Source organism: Canis lupus, chromosome 11, assembly GCF_003254725.2.
Source record: "Canis lupus dingo isolate Sandy chromosome 11, ASM325472v2, whole genome shotgun sequence".
Lineage (NCBI taxonomy): Eukaryota > Metazoa > Chordata > Mammalia > Carnivora > Canidae > Canis > Canis lupus.
This window is the reverse complement of record NC_064253.1, coordinates 25,394,555-25,405,083: the sequence shown is the minus strand read 5'-3', so window position 1 is coordinate 25,405,083 and position 10,529 is coordinate 25,394,555. Positions and strand designations below refer to the sequence as shown.

The 10,529-nt window shown below is 60.4% G+C and overlaps 1 protein-coding gene across 4 annotated transcripts; it reads right to left on the bottom strand.

Annotated features, from left to right (window-relative positions):
* Window positions 1-4,765: 4,765 nt before the first annotated feature.
* REEP2 (receptor accessory protein 2) lies at window positions 4,766-10,529 on the bottom strand. Of its 4 annotated transcripts, none has more exons than XM_025433441.3 (8): window positions 10,386-10,529; window positions 8,670-8,742; window positions 8,307-8,383; window positions 7,042-7,162; window positions 6,755-6,868; window positions 6,243-6,390; window positions 6,009-6,139; window positions 4,766-5,924 (listed from the first exon to the last, which is right to left on the bottom strand). In XM_025433441.3, the coding sequence occupies exons 1-8, from the start codon at window positions 10,415-10,417 to the stop codon at window positions 5,856-5,858; spliced, it is 765 nt and encodes a 254-aa protein (XP_025289226.1). In that variant the 5' UTR covers window positions 10,418-10,529; the 3' UTR covers window positions 4,766-5,855. The 4 variants fall into 4 exon arrangements, with proteins under 4 accessions (XP_025289226.1, XP_025289227.1, XP_025289225.1 ...); XM_025433442.3 differs by lacking the exon at window positions 10,386-10,529 and adding an exon at window positions 9,302-9,321; XM_025433440.3 differs by lacking the exon at window positions 10,386-10,529 and adding an exon at window positions 8,996-9,234 and having other exon boundaries at window positions 6,009-6,136.

Here is a 10,529-nt window from a genome sequence, read left to right as displayed (position 1 = left end):
CATCATCTACCAGCCATCACCAGAGGGATTGAAGTTAGATTTAAGAAGGACTTCCTGATTTTGTCCTTCCTCTGACCAAAGCAGCAGCATCTCCCTCTTTTCATAGTTTTAATGACCACAATCTCCTCTGCCTCCCCTAATCCTACCCTGGCTGGGGTAATGCCCTGAATGGCTGCACTTGTATGGGAAAGAGGCTTAATAGGGGTCACTCTGGGGTCATAGCGATGGATGGTTTATTTTTGGGAGCTGGGTGGTGAGGGTTTCATTGTCTTCCCTCAGCTCTGGGTACGTATGCCACCACTCCCCTACCCCACACCCAGCTTTCTCCTTTTACTGGCAAATCCAGGCTGTCTCCCTTTTTCTCTCCCAGGCTAAATCGGGAGTGTGAAGCTGCTCTTCTTCCCAATTTAGCTTTTGAATTAAAGTGAGAACTGAATGTGGCTGGAACGCTGACTCCCATCTGTGTGTGTGAGAGAGAAAGGAGAGCAAGTGAGCAGGAGCACATGCAGGGGGAGGCAGAGCAGGGAGGAAGCCCATCGGGGCAGATGCCGTCCTCAGGTGCAGGCAGACAGCCCAGCACAGAGACTCCCAGATTTAGAGGCTGGTGCTTTCTCATGCCCCCTACTAGATGCTGGGGCACTGTAGTGCAGCCGGGGAACATCACCGACATCCTGGCTTGGGGTCTGCTGGGGCGGCAGCAGGGACCAAGCAGGGGGAGGTGGCAGGAGGGAGAGCCAGGCGCCACAGGGATCAGGTAGGAGGGGGCAGGGGTGGCAGCTGAGCTGAGGCTTGAAGTGTGCCCTGCCTGGGCACGAGGCCTGAGTGTGCCTGGCTTCTCCCAGGGAAGGGCACTGGCACCAGGTGAGCTCGAGAGCTTTCACCTGCTCCTCTTCTCTCCTCCCCTTCTTCCAGAGAGAGCAAACCCAGAGAAGTCTGGGAACATGCGTGTCCCTGATGCTCATGCTCTAAGCAGGCAATCTGGAGGACAGAGGACCAGCAGGTCTCCTTCCGAGCTGCCACTCAGAGAGCAGGAGCTGGTGGGCCCCAGATGGACATGGAACAGAGGAAATGGGATCGCTTTGTCTGGAGACAAAAGTACCAAGAAGGCTCTCTGCTTGGCCTAACTCACCTGAGTCTCCCCAGGTTGGAGCTTGCTGGCTGGGTCTCTGGGGGACCTTTCCTGGCTGACATGGGAATAGGTTGAAATCTTGGCAGAGACAGACCCTCTGTTGGCAGAGACGGGAGAGGGTTCTCTGGGGCCATGCATTTCCCTGTCAGCTCTAGTTCCCCAATGACAGGCACAGTAAGGGATGCTCGTGTAAAACTTGCCATCAATATTTCAGGCAGCATTATTTATTGATCACTCAGCTGGCTGGGACAAAAGGAGATGGTAATTCATTAGGAGTGGGGTCCATTTGGGAAAGAGGTCAGGGAGGAGTAGGTCACTAAGGAGCCCCAACCTCGGCTCTTGCAAAAGTACCTTGGGATTCCAGCTTTTGGAAATTAGGGTCTTTTTTTTTCCTTTCCTTTTTTAAACTTGATCTTAGCCAAAAGGCTGAGAAGCACTTCCTCTCCTTTTTGAATCTGGCAGTGCCCCAGATGAAAATGAGGGAAGGTTGGGGGAATAGTAAAACCTGGGGCAGGCCTGGGACCACCACTGTGGCCATCAGGGAGATCGTATCCAGACGGTCCTGCAGCCAGGTGGGCTTCTCCCTCTCTGGGCCTAGCCTGCCCCTCCCAAGGGCCCTATCCCGTGCCACCTCTCAGGTCCTTCTCTTCACATGACCTTGACATTAGCTCCAGGAGCCCCTCTGGATGCCATTTCAGACACCTCTGTTGGGTCCCTTGGACTGCAGGGTGCTTCCAAAATCATCTTGGCAACTCCTCTACTTCCTCTTGTAGAGGGAGGACCTGCCCTTTGGGGCTGACCGTCCCCTGGGGAGTGTGCAGGGGGTGGGCACACAGGCTGGGCTTAGGAAATCATAGGTGTTCCATGCACCTGCAAGGCTGTTCTCTTCAGGAGCCTCCAACCCCAGGGAGCGGGGCGTGAGGCACTCTGCTCGCCAGACCCCAGGTGGGCTGTGGGAAGTGGTGCTCCCCTCAGGGGGGGAAGCCATAGTGAGAGTGAGCCGCGCCACCTGGTGGGCCTTTCCTTCCTTGCAGGCCCCCCCACCCCCACCCCCACCCCCGTGTTCATCCCTGCCTCCTGCCTTAGTGTGGGACACGTTCTTGGGCAGAACTCAAAGGCTTCCATACTTGAGGGGCCCTCCCTCGCCAGGCAGGCCTGACTCAGCGTAGAGAGGGGAAAGTGGAGAGATTTGGGAGGGAAACGACCACGAACTGGCTGAGATTTCAGGCAGTGGGAAGCCAGCAGTGCCTTTGGCCTGCATCTCCTGGTTGCAGTTTTTCCCCATTGTCATGGATGCACTGACGCTGCCAGGCCCAGAGTCCCCAGCCCCTGGCTCCCCATCAGCCCTCCTTCCTCCAGGCCGAGCAGGACTGGGCTCAGCTCTGCTGATTGGAGAAGGGCTAGCACAGGCTGGAGCTGCCGGCTTTCCTCTGACGTCACAGCCTGGAAATCCCATTTTCAGCAGGTTCTCAGGGTGTGGGACACACGCAAGAAAGGGAGGGGGAGCCAGCTGAGGCAGCTCCAGCCCGGAGGACACTCTGTCCAGGGACCTGAGGCCTGGAGGGCCGTGTGGTGTCCCCAAGATGATCTGAGCATGGGACGCAGGGCCAGACCTCAGCTCCCACCCCCAATCCGACGTCCCCTATGCCCAATGGGGACCCCGGCCATAATCAAGCCACTTCCACATGGCTCTGGCCTCAGTTCTCACACTGCTTCCCCATGCCCTGGCCTAGGGGTCCTACTGAGGCAGAGGGCACAAGGCAGGTGGTCCCAAGGAATGAGACAGCAGGATGAGACAGCAGGATGTCACCTAGATCCAAATGCGTCCCACCAGCCCCTCCCAGGAGTCTTTGCCTGTATCTTTTGCCACCTTCCACCCTCCTCTCCTTTCCCGTACCACAGGTCCCAGGCCCTGAGCCGAGCTCTAGGAGACTGCCTGAATGTTTCCATGGCAACGGACCAAGGAGCCTGGAAAACTGAGCATGTTCCTGTTGACACAGAGAAACCCAGATGTGCCTGGGGAGCCTGGTGTGGGGGACTGGCAGTGACCTCCTTAGCCACCAGGCCCATGGATGTGTGTGGGTGTGTGGGCCCACGTGTGCATGTGTGTACTCTGCAGCAAGCCGGCTTTAGGTTAGGGAGGGCCGACCCTGGTTTCCCGGCCATATGGCAGCTGCTAGCATGAGACTGCGGCATCTTACTCTCTAGAGAGCTTTCTAGAACAAGGTAGTCTTTCCCCTGAATTTCACCCCGACACATCCTCTCCTTTGGGAGAGTGGAAGGGGCCAATTTACTCAGAGGCCAATGGTGAAGGGAATGACCTTCCTCCGAGGTCTGGAGGACTCGGGGAAGGTGACAAGGATGTTTCTCTCCTCACACCCACTGTGATGTGAGGCTTCCATGGCACAAGCGTGGTGGGAGAACCTACCCCTGTGATGCCGGGAAGGGAGAGGAACGTCTGCAATCGGGGCATTCCTCGGACCTCGGGGCCCAGAGCCTGGGCCGGGTCCCCACTGCCCTGTGCCCGCTGGGGGGCTGCCTTCTCACCTCCCTCCATGGGGCAGTGCCTGCCCCCTCACTCCTGGCCATGCTCCCCCTTCCCTCGGCCCATGGCCTTGGCCCCCCTTCAAGGACTCAGGCCCTTTCCTCTGCAGCCTCCCTCTTTCTTTCCTCCTACCCTGCCGGGCTGTCCTGGGCTTACATCTTCCCTCCTGGTGCCACAGCCTTTGGTCCCCTGTCCTCCTGTTGCCAGTTTACACATGCACCCCGAGGCTGCTCCCCGTCATCACCTCTTCCCTCAGTCCACCGTCTCCCTGCCAACAGTCTCTAGCCTTTCTGGGCATTGTAGCCATCCAACCCCCAGCCCTTGCCCAGAAGCCCCCAAATCCTGTCCTTTCTTCCCTGGAAGACCTCATGGGGGTCCTTGTCCTCAGAGCTTTCACTGGCACTTTGCCAGAAGAAGGTCCACTGGGGGAGGAGGCCTCGGGGCAGGATTCTGAGGGACAAGACAACCTTGAGGGTTGGGGCTTTTAGCCCTCAAGTCCTGGCCCCTCTACTCTCCTGTGTTTTTTTAAAAAATATTTATTTGTTTATTTACTTAGTTATTTAAGGTTTTATTTATTCATGAGAGACAGAGAGAGAGAGAGGGGCAGAGACACAGGCTGAGAGAGAAGCAGGCTCCGTGCAGGGAGCCCGATTTGGGACTTGATCCTGGGATTCCTGGGATCACACCCTGAGCCAAAGACAGGTGTTCAACTGCTGAGCCACCCAGGGGCCCCAAGATTTATTTGCGGGAGAGAGTGAGCGCACTTGAGTGCACATGAGCGGGGCAGGGGCAGAGGGAGAGAGAATCCTGAAGCAGGCTCCCCATGGAGCAGGGCCTGATCCCAGGACCTGAGCCCAATTCAAGAGTCACCCACCCAGTTGACCGACCGAGACACCCAGGGGCCCCCCCTCCCTGGCCATATGTTGAGCTTCCAAACCAGTTTCACAGACTGAAGCAGCGGAAGCCTACTTATCTTGGGGAGCAGGACTCCAGGGCTCCCAGTCTCTCTCTCTCTCCTACGGCTGGGCCCTGCTCTTCACCCGAGGTCCTGGTCCCCCACCAACTGAGAGGCAAGAACCAGGCAGAGAGGCTGCGGGAATCTCGTTTATTGGCTCATCCAGTGCCAGAGGTCCAGTGGGCACCCCCTTTCCAGAGTTGAAGCCCTTTGGCTCCCACATTTGTCCTTCGCACATGCCTCCTCTCCTGGCCCTTACTGAACCACTGCAGAAGCTGGGAAGAGCGTGGGGCAAAGGCTGGGCTCCTGAGCATCCGTTCACACAGGGCCCCGTTTGCTTGGCACAGGAGGACTCTGGGGCAAAGGAAATTGGGCCCCAGGTCGGGAGGAAAGGGGCTGGCTCAGCAGAGGCTTCTCCAGCTGCCGGGGGCTGGGGCGGGTGGGGGTGGGAGGAGGCAACAGGGCCTCAGGGCAGAGGAGGGCAGAGGCCCCCAGAATCCCATGCAGGGCTGGGCTGGGCTCCTGAGGATCCAACAGGAGGAGGGAGGCCTGAAAGCCATGAGGGGGCCAGCTGGGGCTTAGGGTGAGGGGTAGTCAGTGCAGAAGGGAAAGTCCTTTACCCCACACCCCCAGCCCTAGACCCAGAAATGCACACGCACACGCACACGTACACGCACAGCCCCAGAACCTGCTTCCGTCTAGTGGGCACGGATAGCACGCAGCCCTACAGTCCTACCCACGGCCCCAGCTGAAGCTCCCACCTGGCCTCCACTCACAGCTGTGGCCAGGAGCCCTTGGCCAGGTTCTCAGAAGCCTCCCCACCCCGTCCTGCTGTCCCAGCTGCCTTCAGGCCCACCACAGGCCATTTGGGGCTGGGACTGCCCCACCCCCACCCCAGGGAGAGCGGTGGGGCATGTTAGGGCCGCAGTAAGGGGGTGGCCATGGTCCTCAGCAAGGCACTGGGTGGGTGGGGCAGGCCTGAAGCAGGGAGGAGAGCGACATGGGCTCGGAGGACCCCACCTGCGCAGGTGGCTCAGTCCTCGGCAGCTCCTCCAGCCTCTACCCTCCACCCCCACAGTGGACCCCCTCTTCGACTCCAAGTCTTTCCAGAGGCGCGGTCACTGGGCAGGCACCGGAAACAGCCATCTGAGGGGCGCCGGGACCTGAGACACGTGGGCTCCTGGCACAGTGTGGAGCAGGGGCTCTGTGGCCTGCGGCTCAGGACCTCAGGCCAAGTCACCCCCGCCAGGTGTCTTCTTCTTGGGCCGAGTCTTCAGTGTCTTGGAAGCCAGGGGCTGTGGGACAGAGGGAGAAGTCAGAGGGCCCAGCCCAGGGCCACATCGCCTCCCACGTCCTCAAGCCCTGGCCTGGGCTCTTACCTCAGCTTTGGGCACTTTTTTGACAGGTTTGACCCGCTTAGGGGCCTTGTCCCCCATATCATCCTCGGAGGCCTCTGTGCGGGGGTCAGCCTGGCTGCTGCTCGACCGCAAACTCAGGGCAGGGTCATCTGCTTTGGGGGAGGAAAGGAGAGCACGGGTCTGGTGGCTGTCTACCCTGGCCCGTAGCCCTTGTGGCTGTCCCTCCCTGTGCCCGGCACTGGGCCCCGCCTGTACCCAGGTCCTCGATGGTGTCCAGGAGGCCGCCGGGGTGGGGTCGCAGTCGGCTGTCGGGGCCCTGCAGGGGCAGCGCATCCTCGTCCCGGATCAGGGTCAGGTCCTGCATGCTGAAGCTTCGGAGCTTCTCTGACAGCACCCCTTGGCCCTGGGGTCACCACCACGCACCGGGAGAACCAGGGGCAGGGCGGGTGGAGACAGTGTCACCATGGAGCTCCATGCTTTCCTTGCACTGTCCTCACTCAGTCCCATGGCAGCAGTGACAGGCTGGGGCTGTCCCTTCCCCTTGGGACACATGAGGAAACTGGCCCGGGGCACGGAAGTCACTTAGCTGGAGGGGCGCCGGGCCTGGAACCCTGAGCTGCACAAGCCCCGGCGCATCACAGCACCACAGATGGCGGGGGGGGGGGGAGGGGGGGGGAGGGGGAGGGGAGGGCAGGGGGGGTAGAGGGGCTTGGCCAGGGGCCTGGGTGAGCAGGGCGGGGGCCCAGAGGCTGGTGTGCCCACCTCACCTTGGCAGCGGCAGTGACTGCAGCATTGGCAGCCAGGTTTAGGCCCCTCTTGCCCACCCTCATCATGGTCTCGTAGCTCTTGTCTCGGGCCTGTGTGATGTACTCGTCGATCTCCTGGGGGCCAGGGTGGTGGTCGTGGAGAAGGAGTAGGGGGTGAGGGGAAGGCCTGGCTGGCCAGGCCCTTCCCTGCCCCCACCCCCACCTGGACAAAGGCCCAGGTCCTGCCTCCGGATTCTAGGTGCCCCAGGGAGAGCTGCCCTGGCCTGTGGCGGGAAATGGGGGCACACCTTCTCCTTGTTGGACAGCGTGGGATGCACGAACTTGCGGTAGAGCACACTGGAGCCCTTGGTGTAAGGGGACAGCAGCCATATCACGAAGGCAATCTTGAGCTCGAAGTAGAAGGGGAACCTGTTGGTGGGACAGAAGCGAGCGGCGGAGCCTGGGATAGGGACTTGGGCGGTGCGCTGGTGCCCGCGGGCCCTCGGCTACAGCCCCTCATCCCTTCTGTACTGCGGTCCCCACAAGGTTCAGGCACCCAGGCGTTTCTAACCCCCAGGGGAAGGGGGGCTCAGCTGAGAGAGCGAGACGTGCCCCTGGCAGGAACCTCAGCACTCTGGGCCCCCTGCCCCCTGACAGAGGGCCCCACTCTTCTGCCCTAGGGTGGGCACCCCGCCCCCCACCCCAAGCTTCCAGGCCTTTCCCACCCAGCTTGCCCAGCTTCCCATGAGGAAGACTGAGGCTTCTCCAGCTGTGCTCTGGACCCCATCCTGTCCCAACAGTCAGGACACGCCTCTTGCTCTTAAGGATTGTTGTCCATTCCTGGCTCCTTCTCCTCAGTCCACAGACTCCTTTGTGCCTCCTACATCCTCACAAAGTTTTGCCTTCATGTCAAGAAGCATCTATGCTCACTGTCCTTGATTTCTAACCCAATATTCTTTTCTAACCTGAAGAAATTAGAACTTCAACTTGTGCTAAAATTATTTTTCTCAAAGGCCACAGGCCCTTACAGTCTACGAATGCAATCATCCTTTGTCTTCTACCTTCCATAAAACTCTCTTTGTCTTACAATGTTCTGTGCTTTGTTAGTCCTCTCTTCCAAGAGGCATTTGCTCACTCGATAAACATTTTTTGCGCTCCTGCTATGAATATACATACAGTTATTGAAGGCATTCTCTGTCCTGTGAGTGCTCCCAATGTAGCCTAGTGGTGCTCTGAAATACCAGCATCGGGTGTTGTTAAGACTGAATCCTACTTTACAAACAGGGAAACTGAGCCCCAAAAAGCTATAACCTGCCCCAGGCCACACAGTACGGCTGGCAGAAACAGGTTTCCTGATTTCTGTGGCGGTACTTTGGCTGCCACCAGAAAGAAAGGCGGGGCTATGTCTCTTAGTCTACTGATCAAGCCGGGCCTGTGGAGGGGAGGGGAACATTTGGGACCCCAGGGAACTGCAGGGGTACTCCACCCCAGGTCTCCATCTTCTGTTTGGCAGATGGGGTAGAGAGTTTAAACCCTGGGCCCAGAGGTGTGGGGCAGGGATGCTGGATCTCACCAGGAAAGCACAATATCCGTGAGCGTCTCAGCCGTGGTGAAGAAGGCAAAGACGATCCAGTACATCATCCACTTTACCTACAGGTACAGAGGGCGGCGTGAGCTGGGGCCTCAAGGGAACACCCAGGGCCCCCAAGACTGCTTGCCAACCATGCTGGAGGTGGGAGGGACACTCAGGGCTTCCACTGTGCCTGTGGATCACAGCAGGGCCAGGGGAAAGGGACACAGAGGAGCCTCTTGGAGGCAGGATCTGATGAGTGCTTAAGCACAGCTACAGTTAGGTACTACTGTCTGTGCTGTGACCCTCCGTCTGCCCCTACCTCCACCACGTAGGAGGGTGGGGGATGAAGTGTCACAAACTTACATATTCCTTCACGTTTTTTGTCTTCACGGCCTTGTAGGAAGAGTAGGCTGGGTACAAGGTGCCAAAGATGAGCCTAGGGAGGCAGGCAGGGTTACTGGTCCCCTCGGCCAAGAGCAGTGGCCTCTCCCTCCCAGCTCTCCATCAGTCAGTCCCTGGGTAGGTAAGGGGAGAAGGACAGAACTCCAGAGTGCCACATCAGCTGGATCGATGGCCTCAGGTCAGTGATCATGGTCACAGTGGTGCAGCCTTAGGTGATACACAAGCATGTGGGCCCCCAGCTGGTTAGGGTGCTGCCTCTTCCCCTCCACTGTTCAGGTTGTCTCTACCTCTTAGGTGAAGAAAGACCCAGAGCCCACAGCATCCAATGTGGTCTCTTTAGCCACGATCGTTGATTGTACATAAACCTATCATGGGGGGAAGGGGGGGTCTGGTCATTGCCACCAATGTCTTTCTTCTCCAGATGCTGTGCTCATTGTCACCCATCTGCCCTGAACCTCTACTTCCTATCTCAGAGCCAGGCTGGGCAGGGCCAGGTCCATCTGGAACATGACGCCGCCTATCGGGGCAATCTATGTGGCGGCCAGAGGCACCTCTGTAGCCCTGTGGCCCTGGGGGGCACAAAGGTTGATCACCCCATGTAAGAGCCTCGGGACCCAGCTCAGCGGAGGCCCTGGCTGGAGTACAAGCTGGTAGCGAACTCCTCAGCGGCCATACATAGGACACAGGTGTGGGAAGAGGAATGAGGTCCCAGGAAGCTCATCCAGGTAAGAGAGCTGCCACTCAGAAGGCCACAGGATGTAGGAGGGATTCCCTCTGGGCTGGGCTGGGGAGGACCGAGGGAGACCTTGCTGGGTCCAGAGGAGCCAGAGCAAGCACATGAGGGCACTGGATGGGAGGAAGGCAGGGGTGGGGGGAATCCTGAGGTGCCAGTCCCCTACGGGGGGCGGGGGGGGGCGCTGAGGCTATCGCAAAGGCCTTGCCAGGCCCAGCCCTAGGACAATGTGCAGGTGTTTGCCTGTTCTCCCGGACTGGCCTCGTAGGGACAGGACACGGCCCAACTGACCTGTGGAGGTGGGGGGTGGGGTGGGGGACTCCTGGGGGCAGGGTGTGGGACGTGGGGGCTTCCCTGCCGGGGCCTGGGGGCGGCTGGCAGCGCATTGAAGGCTACCAACTGCCCCCCGTGGCTCCCGCAGATCCTGGCTGGGCCCGCATGTCCTCTCCCGGGTACCTCCCACACTTTGTCCTCAGCATCCCTGCTTCCCGGCACCCAGATGTAACACCCCCCACCCCCCACCCCCGCCCTGGGCCCCGGGGCACGTGCCCTCCTCTCCCTCCTCTCCGGCTCCCGGCTCCCGGCTCCCGGCTCCCGACCCAGGGAAGAGGGCGGAGGCCAAGGCCGCAGCTCCGGCCCTGCCCCGCTCCCCGCCATCAGCCGCTCCCTGCAGGGGGCCAGACCCGCTAGGTGGGGGAGGGCACCGCCACCCCCTCATCAACAGGCCACGCCGGCGCCGGGATGCAGGGGGGCGAGGGCACACGAAGAGGAGAAAAATAAACGGGGTGGGAAGCCAGGCGTGCGACGGCCCCGCCAACATCCCCCGCCGGTCCCCCGTCGCCGGGCCCAGGTGCGGACGACGCGCCTGTAGGTGACTCCGCGGGACGAGCCGCCGCGGCTCGTCCAGGCCCCCGCCCCCGCCCCCGCCCCGCCGCCGCACTCACACCACCAGCCGAGAGATGATCCAGGACACCATGGCGGGGCCGGCGGGGCGCGGGGCGCGGGGCGCGGGGCCCGGGCCGAGGATGCAGGTGGCGGCGGCGGCGGGAGCCGCAGGAGCAGCAGCAGCCGCAGCAGCAGCCGCCGCG

Coding starts and splice junctions, on each gene's coding strand:
- REEP2 (XM_025433439.3), bottom strand. CDS start 9,069: ATGTACAATCAACGATCGTGGCTAAAGAGACCACATTGGATGCTGTGG. Junction 7,163..8,306: donor ACGGATATTGTGCTTTCCTG/GTGAGATCCAGC, acceptor TCCCACCAACAG/GTTCCCCTTCTACTTCGAGC. Junction 5,925..6,008: donor AAAAAGTGCCCAAAGCTGAG/GTAAGAGCCCAG, acceptor TCTGTCCCACAG/CCCCTGGCTTCCAAGACACT.